This window comes from Apteryx mantelli, chromosome 22 (genome assembly GCF_036417845.1).
Source record: "Apteryx mantelli isolate bAptMan1 chromosome 22, bAptMan1.hap1, whole genome shotgun sequence".
NCBI classification, from domain to species: Eukaryota; Metazoa; Chordata; class Aves; order Apterygiformes; family Apterygidae; genus Apteryx; species Apteryx mantelli.
The window spans coordinates 8,403,055-8,426,395 of NC_089999.1; the positions used below are offsets into that span (position 1 = coordinate 8,403,055).

The 23,341-nt window shown below is 50.2% G+C and overlaps 2 protein-coding genes and 1 long non-coding RNA gene across 4 annotated transcripts; 1 reads left to right on the plus strand and 2 right to left on the minus strand.

Moving 5' to 3' along the window:
- Window positions 1–807: 807 nt before the first annotated feature.
- Window positions 808–10,358, minus strand: LOC106495346 (argininosuccinate lyase). Its single transcript, XM_067309820.1, has 17 exons — window positions 10,332–10,358; window positions 10,110–10,172; window positions 7,810–8,004; window positions 6,733–6,816; window positions 6,348–6,404; window positions 6,002–6,099; window positions 5,805–5,882; window positions 5,471–5,548; window positions 4,974–5,026; window positions 4,483–4,545; window positions 3,861–3,975; window positions 3,021–3,105; window positions 2,758–2,817; window positions 2,390–2,473; window positions 1,993–2,073; window positions 1,502–1,608; window positions 808–1,049 (listed from the first exon to the last, which is right to left on the minus strand). The coding sequence occupies exons 2-17, from the start codon at window positions 10,119–10,121 to the stop codon at window positions 899–901; spliced, it is 1,401 nt and encodes a 466-aa protein (XP_067165921.1). The 5' UTR covers window positions 10,122–10,172; window positions 10,332–10,358; the 3' UTR covers window positions 808–898.
- LOC136993948 (uncharacterized) lies at window positions 6,412–19,713 on the plus strand. 2 transcript variants are annotated; one of them, XR_010886224.1, is made up of 6 exons: window positions 6,412–6,510; window positions 9,310–9,389; window positions 11,477–11,535; window positions 12,899–13,095; window positions 18,025–18,165; window positions 19,611–19,713. It is a non-coding gene; the product is annotated as an uncharacterized lncRNA (long non-coding RNA). The 2 variants fall into 2 exon arrangements; XR_010886225.1 differs by lacking the exon at window positions 9,310–9,389.
- LOC106495345 (argininosuccinate lyase-like) lies at window positions 14,687–23,133 on the minus strand. The gene is made up of 16 exons (XM_067309823.1): window positions 23,107–23,133; window positions 21,531–21,725; window positions 20,455–20,538; window positions 20,070–20,126; window positions 19,724–19,821; window positions 19,527–19,604; window positions 19,193–19,270; window positions 18,912–18,964; window positions 18,421–18,483; window positions 18,089–18,203; window positions 17,425–17,509; window positions 16,631–16,690; window positions 16,263–16,346; window positions 15,866–15,946; window positions 15,375–15,481; window positions 14,687–14,919 (listed from the first exon to the last, which is right to left on the minus strand). Exons 1-16 carry the CDS (start codon window positions 23,116–23,118, stop codon window positions 14,769–14,771), a joined length of 1,401 nt encoding a protein of 466 aa, XP_067165924.1. The 5' UTR covers window positions 23,119–23,133; the 3' UTR covers window positions 14,687–14,768.
- Between the last annotated feature and the right edge of the window lie 208 nt (window positions 23,134–23,341).

Below are 23,341 nucleotides of genomic sequence, written 5' to 3' on the forward strand. Positions count from 1 at the left end.
TGATACAAGTGCTAAAAGAGAGAAAAACTGCAGTAAGCAGCAGAGAACTTGTTCCTTCATTAAGGCTTTCCCTGTTCTTTGTTCAGATTTTATTTTTGTTAGGAGAGGAGGGAAGATGGTAAATGATTTGTTAGAGGCAGCCAGCCATGGCAGGCCTCTTTCCAAGTGCTCTGCCCTCAGCTAGCTTGGAGGCAGAGCAAGCCTGAGTCACCCAGAGGAAAGAGCTTGTCCTGGGACCACACAACCGCTGTGCTTTGGTATAAGCCAGAGCCACGGGTGGTTTTGTGATGGGCTGGGATCACCTGCTGGCCATGTGCTGCCTCAGCCTAAGCAAGTTTCATCGCTGGGTGGTGAGGAGACTTCTGGCCACTTAATGCCTCTTCCCAGAAGGCAAGCAGACTGGCTGAGTGGGAAACAGAAGGCAGGCAGCGATAGCTGGAGTTGTGGCATGTCTGGCAGATGTATTCCCGGGAGTCTTGCTTTGCGCACACACACAAACTTCCCTCAGCATGTTGTGTAGTCTGCTCTGGCACTGCTGGAGCCAGGTTTGCGCTGCATCCACCCCCCGGACATACATCTGCAGGTCTCTTGGTATAGACAGACACTCTTGCTGCTCCCTGACTACCAGCCCCTCTTGATGCCCCATAAAGCATCTGCCCTGCCAGGCAGAGGGAGAGCACCCCAACCATTTCACACCAGTGAACCTGCGCCCCAACCGTTTCACACCAATGAAGCTTTCCCCAGCCTCATGAGGGCTGAAGTGGCCCAGCTCAATCTTGCCCCTAGAAGAAGTACGCAAGACAGGAGTTTCAGTGAACTGCAATACACCACGGTGTTTATTAACTCCAGATCAGTGTGATAAGCACAAAACTTCATACATGGGATATCTCCCCACACTCTAAGCTTGTTCCCTCAGCTTCTTCATCAGCCTCCTCAGCTGCTCGATCTGGGCAGTCACGCTGCTCTTGGCGGTACCTCCTGGGGCCCTGTACTGCTCCACACTGTTGATGAAGCTGAAGACCTGGGAGACGTCGCTGCCAAACAGGGGGCTGTGGAGGCAAAGAGAAGAGTGAGTAGAGAGTGATGGGTGCTGTTTGCTGGCTTTACCTGCTCACTGGCTTCAGAGAGGGTGAGGGAGTGGAGCCCGAGCCTTTCTCCAAAGGGAAAGGCCTTGTGTGGCCCTGATTCTGCACTGCTAGTGCCTGACAGTGGGAGCAAAGGATTTGCTTCAGGGCGAAGCAATGAAATTAGGAGCTGGAGTCCTCTGGAGGGCTGGCGCCTCTGGGTCAGGGCATGAGTCTCTTCCATTCCCTCCCCACTACCTGCTGCCCCTGCCCTGCTCGAGCTGAATGGTAGCGGTGTTGTCCCCTTGTCACACTCCTGATATTGAGGCCAGGAGGATTCAGGGGTTCTCTGAAGGACACCACAAGTGAAGCCCCTAGTGAGGCAGGTTGATTCCTGCCTTTTGAGGGGAAGTGTGGCAAATGATGATGATACAAACCTGATGCTCTTCAGGTCTTCCAGGGTGAGATTATTGATGGTGATGCCCTTAGTCTCAGCAAGGCGGATAGCCTTCCCAGAGGCAATGTGGGCTTGTCTGAATGGCATCTGCAACAAGAAGCAGGGGCAACAGTCAGTGACCAGGCAGCTGGAGCGCAGACTCAGAGGCAGAGACGGATGTGCTCTCTTTCTTGGGTTGCTTGGCTTGTTTGCTTTTGAGTTAGGGCAATGCAGTCTGACTCTGGGTTTTCTGGGGTGTGAAAAGGGGAGGCGTTAGGAGGTAGAACTCCAGCTGTAAATTACTATCAAGTCCACCCGGCAGCAGTTCCACTACTTGGGATACATGTAAAGAATGGGTTTGCAGCTCTCGTGTTTGTTGACCCAGACTGATGCTCACCTGGGAACAGAACAGAAGGCCTCATCTCAGGCCCTCACTGAGCAGTACTGTGGGTCTAAAGAAATCACAGCTCAGAGTCTCCCTCTGATACTTACTCCTTTACGAACCAAGTAGAGAGCCAGGTCAGTGGACAGCATTTCAGGGGTCAAAGCTTTCTCCATCTTCCCCTTGTTGATCTGCAGAGAGGAGGATCAGAGGGAGACATCACCATCAGCTCCTGCTTGGGGACACACTAGCTGTCACAGTGAGGGCACTACATCTGGAAGGGACCTGGCTCTGCAAGGCCCTCTGCCCCACGGGACCCCAGAGCAGAGTGGATCTGAGCAGCTGACAAAGGGGCTGCAGTGAGCCCCGGATGAGTGCGGGACTGAGGAATTTTCATCTTAGGACCAGGCTAGAGCTCACTTCCCTGTGTCAGTCCATCAGGAACGGCATCCTTGTGGATGCAAGCAGGAACAGAGCGTGTTCAGTAACGAGAGGCCGAAGCCTTACCTGGAGGGTAGAAATGACTCCAGCGGCAACCTGGAGCACAGCAGTCAGGGTGTCCACCACATCAAAGACAGCCTCCTTGTCCTCCTGTGTGATGATATAGATGTGTGGAAGTTGCAGTAAGTGAACCTGAAGCAGCCAAAAAGCCCAGCAGCCTGAGCAGCGTGGCCAGCAGAGCAGGCGCTGACATCTGAGGGGCTCCCCTGAGGGCTGCAGTGTGAACTGGAGCGTGCAGTGCCTTATCCCCTTTTTTAGTGTCCTGCACCCCAGCAGGTCCCGCGCAGGGAAAGCTAGTGGCAAGAACTGCTTGCAGATCAGAAGACAGTTGTGTCTTTTCAGAGAAATGGAGCGAGAGCAAATATTTGTTTTACCTGCAGATCCTTGTTGTAGGTGCTTGGAAGTCCTTTGAGAACCATGAGAATAGAGGCAAACTGCAGGGAAGAACAGGAAAGGCACTTAGCTATAGGAGGAGATGCATGTTGTCCCAGCAGCTATCCCAAGCCAAGACTGGGCACATTTCTTTACACAGAGCCTTGAAGAAGATCTCCTCGAAGGAAATTCTCTCCCTTTTAGAGCTTTACTAGCTCCTCTCTGAGCAGTTCCCCCATTCCATTTCTCTCTTTAGCAGGCTCACCCGTCCAAACACACGTCCAGCTTTGCCGCGGATCAGTTCCAGACTATCAGGGTTCTTCTTCTGAGGCATCAGACTGCTGCCAGTGCTGAAAAAAAAGGTGTTTGGACTTCAGTGGTTAACAAGGCATCCCAGTCCCTGCCAAATGCCATCTGCAGGGATCAAGCGAAGACAGGCCATGCAGCGTGCTGGCCCAGCCCACTAGGAGCAACATGTGGTTCTTCCTGCACTGGACACCTCTGTATGGTATAGGATAGCAATGTACTGAGTTTCTCATCTTTCCCAGAGCTGAGCCTTCATTTTTAGAGGCTTGTGTGGAGCTCCCATACAGTCCTGCCCTTAGCTGCGTCCCAAAGAGGAAGAAAAAAGGAGGCTTCCCCCCAAACCCCTCTAGAGGTGGCATCAACGGGCAAGACTAACAGCGTTTCTGAGGAGGACGCTGTGGCCTCAGAGAGGGGGAGGGTTGAGGTTGTGCCACCCTGAGGAACAGGAAGGGTGCTGGGATTGCAAATCACGGCTATTCAAGGAAGGGCTTTGGCAGGAATTCCCAGCAGAGGAGGAAGCTCTCTCTGCCTGCTGTTCTACAGCCCGATCCTGCCAGCAGTTGCTGGGGAGATTTCAGCAAGTTACCGGAATCAGTAAAAAAACAGTCATTAAAGAGGAGTGGTGACCTTTAAGGTACCTTTACATAAAGGCAGCCTGTAAAGGCCCTAGGGTATTAATTCTAGTGTCAGCCTTGTGCAACAGGGAGCCCCATCACTGCCATCTGTTTTCTTCAGGTGGGGATAACTGAGGAGGAGAGAGTGAGGGAGAAGCTCTCTGCCTGGGAACCCAGAAACCTACCTGTAGGCATCCGAGAGGGTCAGGAAGCCAAACTCGCTGGTACTGTAGATGATGAGATCTTCAGCCATCCTGCTAAGGTGGGTCATGATCAGGGTGGCAACAAAGAGGAATTCCACTGCAGAGAAGGAGGGAAATCAGAAGGTGCTAAATGCCTTTGCTGACAAGCTAGGGAGCTTTAGGTACAGGAACACTCACAAAGGGCAGAATCCTTAATGGGCTATAAACATATGAAGTAATTTATGCCTCAGTGAAAGCCAGAAAGGCTAAAGACATTGGAGTTGGAGACTTGGGAGAACTTTTGCTGAGGTTTTCTTAGTTGTGGCAGGACCACTGTGTATTGCTCTAGGAAAAGGAATTCTGCTGCTTCATATACGGTTTCAATCTTCTTTAGTGTGAATGACTGAGCAACTCAGCCTAGGTAAGCAGGCATTGCTGTTAGCTGGGCCAGTTATGAATGAGGTATGTGTCCTAATCAAGGCAGGCTTTAGATACTTGCAAAGCGACTGTATATTTTCTTCCCAGTGAGGCATTTCAGTTCCCTAGTTAAATCAGGTTAACAGGGAAGGTCTTAGAAGCACGGTTCTGAAATGAGGAAGGGAAGAAGTACTAGAGCTGTGCTCACCCACAAAGTCTCTCTCGCTGATGGCATCCATGCTGTTCAGACTGATGGATGCAAAGCCCAGCTCTGTAAGGAAAGAGATGGACAGAGGAGCTCAGCCGTGGCACGACTGGAGCTCGAATGCAGCAGATTGTGCCAGCATGCAGGTAAGGCCTTGAGCAGTCCGAGGGACACAGGCCTGCTGGAGTGTTATGCTGAGCTGGGGCCTTGTTATTTGCCCCAGGCTGCCGGGGTGCAGCAGAGGTGGTTGTGTCTCTGCTCCCACCTTGCAAGCAGTAGCTGTCTCCTTGCAGCAAAGAGCCTTAGGAAGCAAGGGCTCCGGCTCCAAGACAAGGCCTTACAGAGTCATTGGGAGCTGCATTTATTACTTTCCATCCCTGCGTTAAGGTGCTGCAGTACATCTCCAACTAGTGTCAGGACAACGTGTCAATGTTTCCCTCCCTCTGAGATACTAGGGCTAGACCTCTGCCGTTCAGTCATCGGAAGACACTTACCGATGCGCAGCATCTCTCTGTCAATATCCAGTGGGTTGCCAGCCAGAGCACCGCTGCCAGGGAAGAAAGCAACAGAAGTCACGCGTGACATCCTGCACAGTCCAACCAAAGCTGAGCTCTAGGAGGCAGGGAAGAACCTATCCTAAGACTTGCATGGCTCCTTGTGGTGTCACACTGCTCCCTACTGCATGGCCTGTGGCTGAGCAAACTCTGGACTTTGAACCAGAAGTTTCTTGCACCCAGGAGCAGGTTTCCTTGATGAAAACCTTTTAGTTTTTGTTTTCAAGGAGAAGGTAGAAGAACAGCCTCTCCCTAGTGGGTATGTCAGTCTTGAGATGGCACCTGTCTCTTGGGAGAGTAGCAAGGGTTGCGCCCTCTGAGCTCTGCACCATATATTGCATACAAATGCCTGAGGTTCAGGGCTGGCAAGGGTCTGCCCCTTAGGCATTTTGCAGAGCGGGGTGAGGCAAAAGCATTAGGCAGAATGTAGACCTTACCTTCCTAAGGGCAAGACATTGATCCTCCTCTTCATCTCTCCCAGGCGCTCAGAGTCACGGGTCAGTGCAACAGCATGGCTAGGAAAGGACATGAGAGATGAGGCATCTGAAGTCAGGAAGTGTCACGCTTTCCTCCCCAAGCATCTGACTGTGGGGTCAGAACCAAGGTGTATTGACCATGGGCAGCTGCAATTGCAGCTTGCAAGGTTGGCTTTGGTGTGTCAGCCCTGGCTGCTGCATCAGAGGATGATGCCCTTGTAGGCTCAGGCTGAGCAGGGCCCAGGGATGGAGGAGGCTTGCTACAGGGCAGCAGGGAAGGATGAGAGATGGTTACCTGAGCAAGAACTGGCTCCATCTGATGGGCTGAGCTTTTTGCAGATGAGTGTAGCCAGGGAAGATAACATCAATTTCCCTGCAGGTGAAAGGAGAGGCAGATCAGGTTGCTGCCCCGATCAGTGTCAGTCAAAGAGGAAGCCTGCAAGTCTCCTCCCCGCAGAAGGGCTGAGGCTGTGGCCTTGGGAAAGCACTTACATGGCAGCACGTTCCACCAGGGTCTTAATGAGCTGCAGCAGGTGAGTGGACAGCACAGAGATGGAGTTCCTCATGAACAGCTTCAAGTCAGTCACAACCTGGACGAGATCGGCCAGGGTCAGCCAGAGTGGAATGTGACATACCTTGTGACCAAAGTGTTCAGCGGAGAGCCTGATGGGAGGGACATCTCCCCTCTTATCAGCTGTGTCTTTGGTCACTATGACAAGTGCAAGTCACTATGTCTTGCTCTCCAGAAAGAGGACCAGAGCCCATTCTGATTCGTGGCCTTCTGAGACTGAGGAAGGGGAGGTGTAGAGAAGGAGCAATCAACTGGTTGTATGCCTACCTGATCATTTCTGCTTCTTCCAGTGTGCAGCTTTCCAGCAATATCTCCAATCAGCTCCTGAGGACCAGAGGAGGATTGCTATGAGCATCTCTGAACTGTAAGCATGAGGCCCCCAGGGAGAGCAAGACCCACCCTGCCTGGAAGGACTGAGCTCTAGGATCCTGTAAGTAGCCGTGGGATCTCTTCTGGGGCAGGACAAGTGTGGGTTCTACGCTTGTAGAGCGTTTCTTCCACAAAAGGGCTCTTGGAGACACTTTTTTGTGCCCCTGGGGTTTCAGTGCCACAAGGTGCTGAGCTCTTTGACCGTGGGACAGAGGCACGTGCGCTTAAGGTCAGGCAGAGCTAGCTACAGAGTAGCAGGAAGGAGAGGTTAGAGGGCCCAAACCTTCAGTCTGCGTTCGTTGGCAGTGTGGATATCCTCGTCACTTTTGTTCACCACAAAGACTCCTTTCGACCACTCGTCGGAGATCTACAAACAAACACCAGCAGAAACACCCGTCAGCCACTCTGTTTCCCTGCTGCCTGTGGGGGTTGTAGGTGCCCGTAACAAATAGCAACTTCTGCCATCACAGTGGGAATCTAAGCCGCAGTGTCACGCAGGCTCTGGCATTGCTGTTCTTTCAGGCCACGGCTGGCTGCTTGCTGTATCCAGTTATTCTGTAGTGCCCTTGGTGGGATTCCCCTTTCCTCTCTGTACCTGTGCTGATCCTGCAATGTTACGGCTATAGGAGGACTTAAGCACTGCAATGAGCAAGCGAGCTGGGATGTCAGACATCGCTTTAGTATTGCACACGCAGAGTTTCCTATACAAACATTGTATAGTCTCACCATTGTCCACGGCGGGTGAGCAGCAACAATGGATATTTTAAAAAAGTGCTTAGCTGCTGGCTGCTCTTCACCCCTATACAATGCTATGCATCGACTATTACTAACTCAGGCTGCCAGACACAAAAGGATCCCAAGCGCCAGCTCAGAAAGAACATTCCTAATTCATCGGGAAAGAAATGCAAGGGGATGTTCAGTGCAAAAGGGTGGAAGGGAAGGTGATAGTGTGCAGCCCTCCAGGGCTTCAGAAATGCTCGCTGGGGCCTCAGGGTCTCCTGCCTGGCTTGTCAGCTGGTTCACATAGAGCTAGTGCCTGGCTCTGGTGCCGTTAGTGAGAGGGAATCTGAGCATCGATGCACTTCACAGGGTGTCTCCAAGAGTACTGAGGAGCAGTACGCGTGGGCCTCTCAGTTGGGGCCTGTGATTAGGGCAGCATCCCCCCCTTTCAGGAAAGGGCTTCAGGAAATGCCTTGCTCTAAGGAATAGGACATGAGGATATTTAAGAATGCTTTTGAGAAAAGCAAATCAGGGAGGATGCCAGAGATGCTGTCAGGTAGGCTGCCGTTGGTTCCAGGGCTAGTGCAGGAATTGTACCTAGGCCAGAGTAGACAGGACAGTTTGCCAAGGACATAAATACCTTTTCCAGACCACTCAGGATCTTCTCCAGCTCAGGTCTAGTGAGGATGCCAGCCTTCTCCAAGGCTCTGGCATAAGCCATGCTTGCCCGGATATCAACTTCAGACAGTCTCCGGTCAAAAGCAATGGAGGAGTTGAGAATCTCCATGTAGGGATCCATGGTTCCAAGAAACCTTCCTCCCCAAAGTCTATCCCCCTGAGAAAAAGGAAGGTATAAGTAAAAAAGACTTATTATCTTCACTTAAGATCCTATGGACTATATAATACTCAGTGAATTCTTTATCCAGCGCAGAGGCCATGCTCAGGCATGTTGTTTCAGTGCAGTAGCCCTGACCAGAAAGGCTGCCGGACTTTTGGACCTTTTGCAAGCAGTTGAAGAGATGGGAACATGTCACTGTCAACAGCATTTAGCCCTTGAGCTGTCAGGTCTGGCTCAGGAGTGCTCCAAGATGCTTAGTTCAACAGGACTATGGAGTGAGCGTGTCCTGTCCCTGCAAACAACTACATGGGCATGTGGTGCAGGACCAGCATGGATCTGTCTAGTAAGGCAGCTGCAGGTCCCCGACCCTCTGGTAAAGGGGAAAAAAGTCAACAGGTCAGTGAGGAATACAGTGGAAGCTAGTATCTTGTAGTTTTTGGAATCAAGAGTCTTTTTTGTGTGGAGGCGATAGGAAGCTATTTCTTTGATTGCCAGAAGAGCTCTGAGCCAACGCAAGCCAGTCCATTAAAACACTTCTGTAATTACAAAGTGCTTGAAGTTACTGTTTGAAGCACCTCCGGAGTCCAGGATGTGCTTGGCAAGCTTTGGCAGAAAATTTGCATGAAACTGGCTGAGGTGCAGACTCCAGAATGGGGAGGTCTGAGTACCTTTCAGGATTAGAATGTTCAGGAAAAAAAAAACAAAAAACAAACAGCACAAAGAAGGTTTAAAACAAAGTAATGCAAGAAGTTGGTTTTCCCACCACCCTTACATTCAGATAGTAACTTCATATACTTGAATGTCTCATCAACTACTTCACCAGGTGACAAAGACAGGCACACAATTCCAGCTTTGCATCACAGAAGGGTGCGTGTAGACTTTTTCCCACCAGTGATTCAGAAACTGAATTGATTCATTAGGTCAGACATTTGTTTATCCTGATAGGACACCTCCTGAAGCCATAACTCAGGCAGACTTCCACTGAAATAGATTGGAGTTTTACTGTGCAGAAACTTTACAACTTATCGAGATTCCAAAAGCAACTCTCCTGTGCTAGCAGGCACAAAGATGACATTGAAGAACATTTAGAGGGAGGGCCTAAACATAGTTGCTACTGTATAGTGGATAATACTGCTCTTTTACTTGATTTCTTAAATACCCCTGTCAGTCTCTTACCGTGCCATACATCGTAACTACAGAGGACCTCGGAAAGTTGGCTGGGACAGTTGCAAGCTAGTCTGTGCCAGGGTTTTATCAGTTAGACAGAGCACTGTTGAGTAACCTTAGAAACTCTTTTCCTAGCAACTGTGTCCACGTCTCTGCCAATCACGGCTGAATCAATGTGCCTGAGAGGGGAGCAGGAGAGAGTGCCTACCGAGGAGGTAAGATTGTAGGCATGAGATGTTTGCGATCTTCAGGACAGCTTTGTCAATATGAACGGGGGAAGGGAGGGTGAGAATCAGAATTCAAAAGTGTTACAGGTCCTCAGTCAGCATGGAGCCTAGCATCCACAGGAGAATGACAGAGGGAATGGGAAATCAAAGCCCCATGCCAGAAGCTAAACACTTGAATGGGGAACAGGAAACTTAAGGATATCTTCAGCATTGTGGATTTCTACCCGAATCAGAGGTGGGTCAGCAGAAACATTGCAACAGATGTGTTTGTAATCAAGAAATCAAAACCAAAAGAACTTTTGATAGTTACAGAAATCTGTTCAGAGAAGGAAGTGGCTAGTACATTCTGACAGCTGATGGATATTGGTAACCAGGAGCAGAGGAAGCCAGGACTGTAGTAGCCATTTCTGAAGGCAGAAAGCATGACTTGCTAAGACAACTAGTCATGCTTCATCTACCAGGCCCAGAAACTGAAAATGCAGCTTTTGCGCAGAGAAGTGTTTACACAAGCTGTTGTAAAGTATCTGCCTATATACAATGGACAGGAACGAACTGCATCAATTAGTCTCTCGCAAGTAGGAGGAAGAACCTGAAGAAAGGAAATGGCAGGCTGCACTGCCAGGAATTTGGTTTATAACTAAGTTCAGCTTGGATTTGTCAGCACACCCCAGAGACAAGTACAGTAAGAGAAGCAAAGCTCACCCTTACCTCGGTTGCCATTTCGGCCGACGTTTTGCTTGCGTGTGTAGCAATCTCCGCAACTCGTGCAACCTGTGGAACAGCAAGGCTCAGCTCTGTCCCCCGGCACAACCCCGGGACCCCCGCCTGCTGCCCCAGCACCCTGTGAGCTGCTCTCCCCTCTAGGGGCCGAGAGCCCCAGCCCGACGGCAGCAGGACAGAAACCTCCGCTGCCTGCCCAGCCCTGCTCACCAGCTCCACAGTGCAGCCCGGACTCTTCACTCCCTGCTCCCCGGGTCTGCTGCTCCGGTTTTTATGTGCCTCGGACTAGGGCGGGCAGCTCGTCCCGCCCCACCGGGGCGGGGTGTCCCCAGGGCCAGCCCCGCTCCGTCCCCCCCCCCCCCCCCCCGTGCCACTCCACAGCACCAGCACTGGGGAGGTTTTTGCCTTGCCTTCGGAGCTGTGCAACTATGCCATATTTTCTCTACGCACTGCCAAGGCCTTTGAGGGAGTGCTGGAAACATATCTGATCTTTTTTGTCCTCATTTGGGTTCTTCTTCTCCTTCTCAGCCCTGTTCTCAATAGGATCATAGGATAATTCAGGTTGGAAGGACCTCGTCCACATGTCTTTTCTGTGTTCTTCTCTCAGTCCTACTACTCATCCCTTTTCTGAGTTGAAGATGAAATCTAAGGTGCAGTAGGATCTTTGCATGATTAGAGCGTGCTGGTTTCTTTAGCAGAGTGGACACAGGAAGAGTGACAAGGCTAGCATCAGGCTTGACTCTCCAGCCTGAATGAGCAAGTATCTTTTCCAGCTGGGTTTCCAGGGTGCTACCTTCAGGATCACTCCAGAGCAAGGCTCAGATTCTTTATCTGGTTTTACAGTTAACTATTTTAATGCAGCACCTCTAAAAGATTTCCCATAGAATCACAGAATAGTTGAGGTTGGAAGGGACCCTGGAAACTGTCTGGTCCAACCCCCCTGCTCAAGCATGGTCAGCTAGAGCAGGTTGCCACAGACCATGTCTAGTTGGGTTTTGAATATCTCCAAGGATGGAGACTCCACAACCTCTCTGGGCAACCTGTTCAGTATTCAACCACCCTCATAGTGAAAAAGCGTTTTCTTACATTAATACCGAATTTCCTGTGTTTGCATTTGGGCCCATTGCCTCTCGTCCTGCCAGTGGACAATGCTGAGAAGAGTCTGAAGAGTTCCCTTCATAACCATTTTCCTAACATGATGACCCTGTTTCCTTTTAGACTTCCAGGCTTGAAGGCCAACAGGGGATCATGATGTCTACACCAGGAAAACCTCTTTGAACCATTTTGTCACCAGGTTCCTTTCTATTCTGAAGTCCCGCATTTTTACTGCTTCTCTTGTCTTGTTCACTCTTTAGGAGCATCGTTGTCCTTATTCTGGGCTTTGACAGGACATTGCTGGGGTGTTGGCAAAACAGTAAGTACCAGATTTATGTTCAGAATGAATCATATACAGGGAGAGGCTTTATTTCATGGTGTGTGTGATATGGGCTCAAGATTGGCTGTGTGGAACATACACAACTCATGCAGAGACTGTACATCCGTCTGTCTGAAGATACTGAACAGAAATTGCCCAAAGTGAAAAAGGGAAGGGGGATACCCAAGGCACTGCAGCCAGGAGGGCTTAGAGGGCACCCAGCCAGTCCTGGAACTTCTCCCTGAGAGACCTCATTTTTGACCTGCAGGGCTAAAAAAGGGAAGATGTGATTTCTGTGGCACTATCAAAACTCCCCTGTATCTACTTTATCATCTGTGTTTTCACATGGTTAATCACCCTATGTATGTGTGATACATGATAGCTTTGATTTCTGTATATTGACTCTATTTAAATGGTTAAATGGTTAAATATAACAATGAAAGCTCTAGTTTCTGTTCCATTAGTTTCAGGCCTCTTTATAATGTTTTCCACTCTGTGTGTGCCTCTGTAATGTGAGGCATCAGAGTAGCTGAAGGATCACAATACAGTAAGTTTGTGTCACCCCTGGCAAAGAGGTTGCTAGTCTACATGGACACATTTGGATATTGCTATCTCAGATTCATCCATGCTACCTGCAGGGGACGTTGCAGTCAAACAGTTCATTTGTTCTCACAACTATTTTGTGAAGGCAGAGAAATGTCATTAGCCCTACTTCTCTAATAGAGAATTGGGGGATAGAAAGACCAGGCGTAGCAATGTATTTAGGAGCCAAAATATTCAGTGGGATTTCTCCAGAGTGTGAAAGTAGCTTAGATATCTTTTGCAGGGGGGAAGGGAAGAGGGACATAGGAAAGCATTTACTACTTTGTGCAGTGTTTGTTGTGCAGGGTTGGGCATCTGCCGGGTGTCCAATGAGAAATATGTAGTCATATATGAGATTTTCAACACCTTTCTGTCATTCTAGGTGTCCAAATACGTTTTGAAATTTTGGCTTAAGTGTCTTTCCTGTGGTCTGTGATGGAACAGGGATTTAAGCCCAGGTCGCCTCAGAGTAGTGTCCTAAGCCACTGATCCTTCTGTCTACCCAGAACTTCCTGTGATGACGAATGATGTCTCAAAAACTCAGATTGCAATGAGTCATAGTAGAGTGATGGTGAAAGTCTGCAGATATTCTGGTCCATGCTTCCCTGTAATGTCTGTGGAGGTCCAGAGACCTCCACAGGTCCCTCCCAATCTGAATTATTCTATAATTTAAGAAAAGGGTGGATGGGTGGGAAATACCAGTGATTATGAACTATTCATTTAAGCAGGAGACCAAGATGTGATAATCTACTAAGGCCCCATTTTTCCTTTTGTTTGACAGGGCATGGTATCACTCAGCACTGGACACGGAGATGCTGAACTGTTGCTGCTGGGAGCAAGAGGAAATCTAGTCAGCTGAGGCCTGTGAAGGTACTGAGCAGGAGCTAGAAGATACAAACAGAGAGAGAAGGGAGAAGGAGGAAAGTGGCACAGATGAAGGAAGTTTATGAGAGGAAAGAAAAGAACTGCGAGATGGGGGTGAGGAGACATCCCTTTTTCTGGTTGGTGTTGCGTATTGGTGTCATCTCTCCCTCTCCTGCTCCCTTCTCCTCTCAGCTAAGTGTGCGTAAATGATTCCCCTGCCACAGCTAACCTATCTGGAGAGTAAGACACAACTGCCAAAAGAGAAACACTGCAGTAAGCCACAGAGCAAACACAAAGGAGCTTTGTAGAATGGTGATGTAAATGTGCTTTTCTTTAAATGCCAAAGAATGGATCTGGTTTAGGGCCAGAATGAGGGGAGACTGAGGATGAGAGGAATTGTTGAAGAACGGGAAGTTTCTGTTGCTGGTGCTTCTGCATTCTTAAAGCACAAATGCTACAAAGGTAGGGTGAAAGCACTTTATGTCTGTGAGGCACTTCATTACTGGCAGGAGATTTACATTTTGCACTGTTTATGTTAGAGCCCCTAACCTAAACGTAGTGAGGCAATGCCTGTGTTACTGCCATGCCCTACCTGTGATACAGAGTCTTGTGGTAGTCGGAGTCAATAGCATGTTGCTACTTCAGCATGGAGGGGAGCGTGCTGAGCAAAATCACCAGCTTCATAATGCTGTGACAGAAAAGAAACTGTCCATGGAAAGTGGCACCACAGTGCTCTGGTGCTAAGGCCAAGCTGGTCTAATGTTTAATGAAAAATGCCCCATCTTCCCTATAGACAACAGTTCCTTCTCTGCCTTTGAATCAAGCAGCAGTTGCATTTCATCCAGAATTGACAGCAGAGCAATAAGGGAGGGGTGATGTTTCAAGCATTGTGTAATCAATTATTTTCTCCATAAGAAAGACAGCAGGTTTCTGCCCCTTCATTTGTCAAGTAAGGCTTTCCCTGTTCTTTGTCCAGATTTTATTTTTGTAAGGAGAGGAAGGAAGAGGGTAAATGATTTGTTAGAGGCAGCCAGCCATGGCAGGCCTCTTTCCAAGTGCTCTGCCCTCAGCTAGCTTGGAGGCGAGCAAGCCTGAGTCACCCAGAGGAAAGAGCTTGTCCTGGGACCACACAACTGCTGTGCTTTGGTATAAGCCAGAGCCAAGGGTGGTTTTGTGATGGGCTGGGATCACCTGCTGGCCATGTGCTGCCTCAGCCTAAGCAAGTTTCATCGCTGGGTGGTGAGGAGACTTCTGGCCACTTAATGCCTCTTCCCAGAAGGCAAGCAGACTGGCTGAGTGGGAAACAGAACGCAGGCAGCAATAGCTGGAGTTGTGGCATGTCTGGCAGATGTATTCCCGGGAGTCTTGCTTTGCGCACACACACAAACTTCCCTCAGCACGTTGTGTAGTCTGCTCTGGCACTGCTGGAGCCAGGTTTGCGCTGCATCCACCCCCCGGACATACATCTGCAGGTCTCTTGGTATAGACAGACACTCTTGCTGCTCCCTGACTACCAGCCCCCCTTGATGCCCCATAAAGCAGCTGCCCTGCCAGGCAGAGGGAGAGCACCCCAACCATTTCACACCAGTGAACCTGCACCCCAACCGTTTCACACCAGTGAACCTTTCCCCAGCCTCATGAGGGCTGAAGTGGCCCAGCTCAATCTTGCCCCTAGAAGAAGTACGCAAGACAGGAGTTTCAGTGAACTACAATACACCACGGTGTTTATTAACTCCAGATCAGTGTGATAACCACAAAACTTCATACATGGGATATCTCCCCACACTCTAAGCTTGTTCCCTCAGCTTCTTCATCAGCTCCCTCAGCTGCTCGATCTGGGCAGTCACGCTGCTCTTGGCAGTACCTCCTGGGGCCTTGTACTGCTCCACGCTGTTGATGAAGCTGAAGACCTGGGAGACGTCGCTGCCAAACAGGGGGCTGTGGAGGCAAAGAGAAGAGGAGTGAGTAGAGAGTGATGGGTGCTGTTTGCTGGCTTTACCTGCTCACTGGCTTCAGAGAGGGTGAGGGAGTGGAGCTGGAGCCTTTCTCCAAAGGGAAAGGCCTTGTGTGGCCCTGATTCTGCACTGCTAGTGCCTGACAGTGGGAGCAAAGGATTTGCTTCAGGGCGAAGCAATGAAATTAGGAGCTGGAGTCCTCTGGAGGGCTGGCGCCTCTGGGTCAGGGCATGAGTCTCTTCCATTCCCTCCCCACTACCTGCTGCCCCTGCCCTGCTCGAGCTGAATGGTAGCGGTGTTGTCCCCTTGTCACACTCCTGATATTGAGGCCAGGAGGATTCAGGGGTTCTCTGAAGGACACCACAAGTGAAGCCCCTAGTGAGGCAGGTTGATTCCTGCCTTTTGAGGGGAAGTGTGGCAAATGATGATGATACAAACCTGATGCTCTTCAGGTCTTCCAGGGTGAGATTACTGATGGTGATGCCCTTAGTCTCAGCAAGGCGGATAGCCTTCCCAGAGGCAATGTGGGCTTGTCTGAATGGCATCTGCAACAAGAAGCAGGGGCAACAGTCAGTGACCAGGCAGCTGGAGCGCAGACTCAGAGGCAGAGACAGATGTGCTCTCTTTCTTGGGTTGCTTGGCTTGTTTGCTTTTGAGTTAGGGCAATGCAGTCTGACTCTGGGTTTTCTGGGGTGTGAAAAGGGGAGGCATTAGGAGGTAGAACTCCAGCTGTAAATTACTATCAAGTCCACCCGGCAGCAGTTCCACTACTTGGGATACATGTAAAGAATGGGTTTGCAGCTCTCGTGTTTGTTGACCCAGACTGATGCTCACCTGGGAACAGAACAGAAGGCCTCATCTCAGGCCCTCACTGAGCAGTACTGTGGGTCTAAAGAAATCACAGCTCAGAGTCTCCCTCTGATACTTACTCCTTTACGAACCAAGTAGAGAGCCAGGTCAGTGGACAGCATTTCAGGGGTCAAAGCTTTCTCCATCTTCCCCTTGTTGATCTGCAGAGAGGAGGATCAGAGGGAGACATCACCATCAGCTCCTGCTTGGGGACACACTAGCTGTCACAGTGAGGGCACTACATCTGGAAGGGACCTGGCTCTGCAAGGCCCTCTGCCCCACGGGACCCCAGAGCAGAGTGGATCTGAGCAGCTGACAAAGGGGCTGCAGTGAGCCCCGGATGAGTGCGGGACTGAGGAATTTTCATCTTAGGACCAGGCTAGAGCTCACTTCCCTGTGTCAGTCCATCAGGAACGGCATCCTTGTGGATGCAAGCAGGAACAGAGCGTGTTCAGTAACGAGAGGCCGAAGCCTTACCTGGAGGGTAGAAATGACTCCAGCGGCAACCTGGAGCACAGCAGTCAGGGTGTCCACCACATCAAAGACAGCCTCCTTGTCCTCCTGTGTGATGATATAGATGTGTGGAAGTTGCAGTAAGTGAACCTGAAGCAGCCAAAAAGCCCAGCAGCCTGAGCAGCGTGGCCAGCAGAGCAGGTGCTGACATCTGAGGGGCTCCCCTGAGGGCTGCAGTGTGAACTGGAGCGTGCAGTGCCTTATCCCCTTTTTTAGTGTCCTGCACCCCAGCAGGTCCCGCGCAGGGAAAGCTAGTGGCAAGAACTGCTTGCAGATCAGAAGACAGTTGTGTCTTTTCAGAGAAATGGAGCGAGAGCAAATATTTGTTTTACCTGCAGATCCTTGTTGTAGGTGCTTGGAAGTCCTTTGAGAACCATGAGAATAGAGGCAAACTGCAGGGAAGAACAGGAAAGGCACTTAGCTATAGGAGGAGATGCATGTTGTCCCAGCAGTGATCCCAAGCCAAGACTGGGCACATTTCTTTACACAGAGCCTTGGAGATGAAAGGTGATAATTCCTCACCTGCAGGATGCTACTAAGGTGAGGGGATGAGAAGAGTGCAGTTTTCCATGGCTGCTTTTAGAAGGGTGGATTGTCTCCCATAAGCGGCGAAAGCCTCTTAATGCAATTGCTTGAGGCAGTACTTTGTTTCTTGAGCATGTGCTCTGGTCATCTGTGCATTTTTGACTGCCCTGCCAGCCTGTGATGGGTGCACGGGAGACACCACTCAAGATGTCCTGTGGCTCAAGCTATTTTTTCTGGCATCTAATCTCCCAACAAACTAGTCACAGTATACATAAGATCTTCTTATGTATACATAAGATAAAGTGCCACATAAAGGTAAATGTAAGTGTTGCCATCTTTATGGTTAATATATACTAATTAGTCCACTTTTAATGAGTGCCTCAATGAATCCTCAGGAACCTAGTGTAAGACTGCTTGAGCTCAGCACCCACCAAGATTTACTCTAAGTGCTCAGATTTTGTGGAAAGGCAAACCTAAGGAATCTCTCTGGGCATTCGGAGTTTGGTAGAAGGAAAAGAATCTGATCTCATTCCCCGTTGAAACTGTACTAGCCCCAATCTGAGTCATTCCCCCATTCCACTTCTTTCTTTAGCAGGCTCACCCGTCCAAACACACGTCCAGTCTTGCTGCGGATCAGTTCCAGACTATTGGGGTTCCTCTTCTGAGGCATCAGGCTGCTGGTAGCGCTGAAAAAAAAGGTGTTTCCCAGAGCTGAGCCTTCATTTTTAGAGGCTTGTGTGGAGCTCCCATACAGTCCTGCCCTTAGCTGCATCCCAAAGAGGAAGAAAAAAGGAGGCTTCCCCCCAAACCCCTCTAGAGGTGGCATCAACGGGCAAGACTAACAGCGTTTCTGAGGAGGACGCTGTGGCCTCAGAGAGGGGGAGGGTTGAGGTTGTGCCACCCTGAGGAACAGGAAGGGTGCTGGGATTGCAAATCACGGCTATTCAAGGAAGGGCTTTGGCAGGAATTCCCAGCAGAGGAGGAAGCTCTCTCTGCCTGCTGTTCTACAGCCCGAACCTGCCAGCAGTGGCTGGGGAGATTTCAGCAAGTTACCGGAATCAGTAAAAAACAGTCATTAAAGAGGAGTGGTGACCTTTAAGGTACCTTTACATAAAGGCAGCCTGTAAAGGCCCTAGGGTATTAATTCTAGTGTCAGCCTTGTGCAACAGGGAGCCCCATCACTGCCATCTGTTTTCTTCAGGTGGGGATAACTGAGGAGGAGAGAGTGAGGGAGAAGCTCTCTGCCTGGGAACCCAGAAACCTACATGAAGGCATCTGAGAGGGTCAGAAAGCCAAACTCGCTGGTACTGTAGATGATGAGATCTTCAGCCATCCTGCTAAGGTGGGTCATCATCAGGGTGGCAACAAAGAGGAATTCCACTGCAGAGAAGGAGGGAAATCAGGAGGTGATAAATGCCTTTGTTTGCTGACAACGCAAGGAGCTCTGACTGGGGCTTAGACACTTGCAAAGCGACTGTTTGTGTATTTTCTTCCTAGTGAGGCATTTCAGTTCCCTAGTTAAATCAGGTTAACAGGGAAGGTCTTAGAAGCACGGTTCTGAAATGAGGAAGGGAAGAAGTACTAGAGCTGTGCTCACCCACAAAGTCTCTCTCGCTGATGGCATCCATGCTGTTCAGGCTGATGGACGCAAAGCCCAGCTCTGTAAGGAAAGAGATGGACAGAGGAGCTCAGCCGTGGCACGACTGGAGCTCGAATGCAGCAGATTGTGCCAGCATGCAGGTAAGGCCTTGAGCAGTCCGAGGGACACAGGCCTGCTGGAGTGTTATGCTGAGCTGGGGCCTTGTTATTTGCCCCAGGCTGCCGGGGTGCAGCAGAGGTGGTTGTGTCTCTGCTCCCACCTTGCAAGCATTAGCTGTCTCCTTGCAGCAAAGAGCCTTAGGAAGCAAGGGCTCCGGCTCCAAGACAAGGCCTTACAGAGTCATTGGGAGCTGCATTTATTACTTTCCATCCCTGCGTTAAGGTGCCGCAGTACATCTCCAACTAGTGTCAGGACAACGTGTCAATGTTTCCCTCCCTCTGAGATACTAGGGCTAGACCTCTGCCGTTCAGTCATCGGAAGACACTTACCGCTGCGCAGCATCTCTCTGTCAATATCCAGTGGGTTGCCAGCCAGAGCACCACTGCCAGGGAAGAAAGCAACAGAAGTCACGCGTGACATCCTGCACAGTCCAACCAAAGCTGAGCTCTAGGAGGCAGGGAAGAACCTATCCTAAGACTTGCACGGTGTAACACCACAAGGTGTCACACTGCTCCCTACTGCTAGAGGTTCAGGGCTGGCAAGGGTCTGCCCCTTAGGCATTTTGCAGAGCGGGGTGAGGCGAAAGCATTAGGCAGAATGTAGACCTTACCTTCCCAAGGGCAAGACATTGATCCTCCTCTTCATCTCTCCCAGGCGCTCAGAGTCACGGGTCAGTGCAACAGCATGGCTAGGAAAGGACATGAGAGATGAGGCATCTGAAGTCAGGAAATGTCATGCTTTCCTCCCCAAGCATCCGACTGTGGGGTCAGAACCAAGGTGTATTGACCATGGGCAGCTGCAATTGCAGCTTGCAAGGTTGGCTTTGGTGTGTCAGCCCTGGCTGCTGCATCAGAGGATGATGCCCTTGTAGGCTCAGGCTGAGCAGGGCCCAGGGATGGAGGAGGCTTGCTACAGGGCAGCAGGGAAGGATGAGAGGTGGTTACCTGAGCAAGAACTGGCTCCATCTGATGGGCTGAGCTTTTTGCAGATGAGTGTAGCCAGGGAAGATAACATCAATTTCCCTGCAGGTGAAAGGAGAGGCAGATCAGGTTGCTGCCCCGATCAGTGTCAGTCAAAGAGGAAGCCTGCAAGTCTCCTCCCTGCAGAAGGGCTGAGGCTGTGGCCTTGGGAAAGCACTTACATGGCAGCACGTTCCACCAGGGTCTTAATGAGCTGCAGCAGGTGAGTGGACAGCACAGAGATGGAGTTCCTCATGAACAGCTTCAAGTCAGTCACAACCTGGACGAGATCGGCCAGGGTCAGCCAGAGTGGAATGTGACATACCTTGTGACCAAAGTGTTCAGCGGAGAGCCTGATGGGAGGGACATCTCCCCTCTTATCAGCTGTGTCTTTGGTCACTATGACAAGTGCAAGTCACTATGTCTTGCTCTCCAGAAAGAGGACCAGAGCCCATTCTGATTCGTGGCCTTCTGAGACTGAGGAAGAGGAGGTGTAGAGAAGGAGCAATCAACTGGTTGTATGCCTACCTGATCATTTCTGCTTCTTCCAGTGTGCAGCTTTCCAGCAATATCTCCAATCAGCTCCTGAGGACCAGAGGAGGATTGCTATGAGCATCTCTGAACTGTAAGCATGAGGCCCCCAGGGAGAGCAAGACCCGGCCTGCCTGGAAGGACTGAGCTCTAGGATCCTGTAAGTAGCCGTGGGATCTCTTCTGGGGCAGGACAAGTGTGGGTTCTACGCTTGTAGAGCGTTTCTTCCACAAAAGGGGTCTTGGAGACACTTTTTTGTGCCCCTGGGGTTTCAGTGCCACAAGGTGCTGAGCTCTTTGACCGTGGGACAGAGGCACATGCGCTTAAGGTCAGGCAGAGCTAGCTACAGAGTAGCAGGAAGGAGAGGTTAGAGGGCCCAAACCTTCAGTCTGCGTTCGTTGGCAGTGTGGATATCCTCGTCACTTTTGTTCACCACAAAGACTCCTTTCGACCACTCGTCGGAGATCTACAAACAAACACCAGCAGAAACACCCGTCAGCCACTCTGTTTCCCTGCTGCCCGTGGGGGTTGTAGGTGCCCGTAACAAATAGCAACTTCTGCCATCACAGTGGGAATCTAAGCCGCAGTGTCACGCAGGCTCTGGCATTGCTGTTCTTTCAGGCCACGGCTGGCTGCTTGCTGTATCCAGTTATTCTGTAGTGCCCTTGGTGGGATTCCCCTTTCCTCTCTGTACCTGTGCTGATCCTGCAATGTTACGGCTATAGGAGGACTTAAGCACTGCAATGAGCAAGCGAGCTGGGATGTCAGACATCGCTTTAGTATTGCACACGCAGAGTTTCCTATACAAACATTGTATAGTCTCACCATTGTCCACGGCGGGTGAGCAGCAACAATGGATATTTTAAAAAAGTGCTTAGCTGCTGGCTGCTCTTCACCCCTATACAATGCTATGCATCGACTATTACTAACTCAGGCTGCCAGACACAAAAGGATCCCAAGCGCCAGCTCAGAAAGAACATTCCTAATTCATCGGGAAAGAAATGCGAGGGGATGTTCAGTGCAAAAGGGTGGAAGGGAAGGTGATAGTGTGCAGCCCTCCAGGGCTTCAGAAATGCTCGCTGGGGCCTCAGGGTCTCCTGCCTGGCTTGTCAGATGGTTCACATAGAGCTAGTGCCTGGCTCTGGTGCCGTTAGTGAGAGGGAATCTGAGCATCGATGCACTTCACAGGGTGTCTCCGAGAGTACTGAGGAGCAGTACGCGTGGGCCTCTCAGTTGGGGCCTGTGATTAGGGCAGCATCCCCCCTTTTCAGGAAAGGGCTTCAGGAAATGCCTTGCTCTAAGGAATAGGACATGAGGATATTTAAGAATGCTTTTGAGAAAAGCAAATCAGGGAAGATGCCAGAGATGCTGTCAGGTAGGCTCCGTTGGTTCCAGGGCTAGTGCAGGAATTGTACCTAGGCCAGAGTAGACGGGACAGCTTGCCAAGGACATAAATACCTTTTCCAGGCCACTCAGGATCTTCTCCAGCTCAGGTTTAGTGAGGATGCCAGCCTTATCCAAGGCTCTGGCATAAGCCATGCTTGCCCGGATATCAACTTCAGACAGTCTCTGGTCAAAAGCAATGGAGGAGTTGAGAATCTCCATGATGGGATCCATGCTTCCAGTCAATCTTCCTCCCAGATGTTTATCCCCCTGAAAATAATGAAGTTAAAAGTCAAGTTAAAGATGTTTATTTATATATTCTCCTAAAAAAAATCTTATGCTCAATGTACTCTTTTTCGAAGTAAAACAGAGGCCATGCTCAGGCATGTTGTTTCAGTGCAGTAGCCCTGACCAGAAAGGCTGCTGGACTTTTGGACCTTTTGCAAGTAGTTGAAGAGATGGGAACATGTCACTGTCAACAGCATTTAGCCCTTGAGCTGTCAGGTCTGGCTCGGGAGTGCTCCAAGATGCTTAGTTCAACAGGACTATGGAGTGAGCGTGTCCTGTCCCTGCAAACAACTACATGGGCATGTGGTGCAGGACCAGCATGGATCTGTCTAGTAAGGCAGCTGCAGGTCCCCGACCCTCTGGTAAAGGGGAAAAAAGTCAACAGGTCAGTGAGGAATACAGTGGAAGCTAGTATCTTGTAGTTTTTGGAATCAAGAGTCTTTTTTGTGTGGAGGCGATAGGAAGCTATTTCTTTGATTGCCAGAAGAGCTCTGAGCCAACGCAAGCCAGTCCATTAAAACACTTCTGTAATTACGAAGTGCTTGAAGTTACTGTTTGAAGCACCTCCGGAGTCCAGGATGTGCTTGGCAAGCTTTGGCAGAAAATATGCATGAAACTGGCTGAGGCGCAGACTCCAGAATGGGGAGGTCTGAGTACCTTTCAGGATTAGAAATGTTCAGGAAAAAAATGAAAGAACAAAGACACTCCAAGAAGGGTTTTCAGGCAAGCTGCCTTTAGGACTCAAACCCCACGTTGTGATACCATGGACAGCAGAAAGCTGCCCCGGGGCAAGCTGCAAGCTAGTCTGTGCCAGGCTTTTATCAGTTAGATAGATCACTGTTGAGTAACTTTAGAAACTGTGTCCATGTCTCTGCCAATCCCTGTTGAACCATCATGCCAGAGAGGACAGTGGGCGAGAGCCTACAGGGTAAGAGTGTAGGCACAGGGTGTTTGTGATCTTTTTTAAAGCAGCTTTATCAATATGAGCTGAAAATCAGAGTCAGAAAAGCAATGTTTTGCAGATCCTTACTGGGAAGATAGTCCTCAGGGAAGAACAGCACTGGGGATGGGAAATTAAAGGCTAGTGCTAGAGAGTAAGCACTTGAGCAGGGAACAAGCATTTAAGTATATCTTAACTACTGTGGGTTTTCACCAGAATCAGAGGTGGGTGATCAGAAATATTGCATCAAAAATTTTTGTCATTTCCTCCTCTATTTAAAACTCCAGGAAAACAGATCAGGTGGAAAAAAGCACTCTAATGAATATGGTAGGTTGCATTGCTGGGATTATAACTAAATTCGGCTTGCATTTGTCAGTGCACCCCAGAGACAAGTACAGTAAGAGAAGTAAAGCTAACCCTCACCTCGGTTGCCATTTCGGCCGACGTTTTGCTTGCGTGCGTAGCAATCTCCGCAACTCGTGCAACCTGTGGAACAGCAAGGCTCAGCTCTGTCCCCCGGCACTACCCCGGGACCCCTGCCTGCTGCCCTGGCCCCTGCAAGCTGCTCTCCCCTCCAGAGGCCAAGAGCCCCAGCCCGATGGCAGCAGGATGGAAACCTCCGCTGCCTGCCCAGCCCCGCTGCCTGCCCGGTCCCGCT

Bases quoted from the DNA above. Each gene is read 5' to 3' on its own strand.
- LOC106495346 (XM_067309820.1), bottom strand. The intron at 6,817-7,809 runs GTATTTATGTCC...GTTTGTTTGTAG, and splicing joins TCCTGAGTGGTCTGGAAAAG to ATCTCCGACGAGTGGTCGAA. The intron at 3,976-4,482 runs GTGAGCACAGCT...CCTTCTCTGCAG, and splicing joins CAGCGAGAGAGACTTTGTGG to TGGAATTCCTCTTTGTTGCC.
- LOC106495345 (XM_067309823.1), bottom strand. The intron at 20,127-20,454 runs GTTTGGGCCCTC...TCTGGTCCTCAG, and splicing joins CCAACGAACGCAGACTGAAG to GAGCTGATTGGAGATATTGC. The intron at 16,347-16,630 runs GTAAAACAAATA...ATCATCACACAG, and splicing joins CCTACAACAAGGATCTGCAG to GAGGACAAGGAGGCTGTCTT.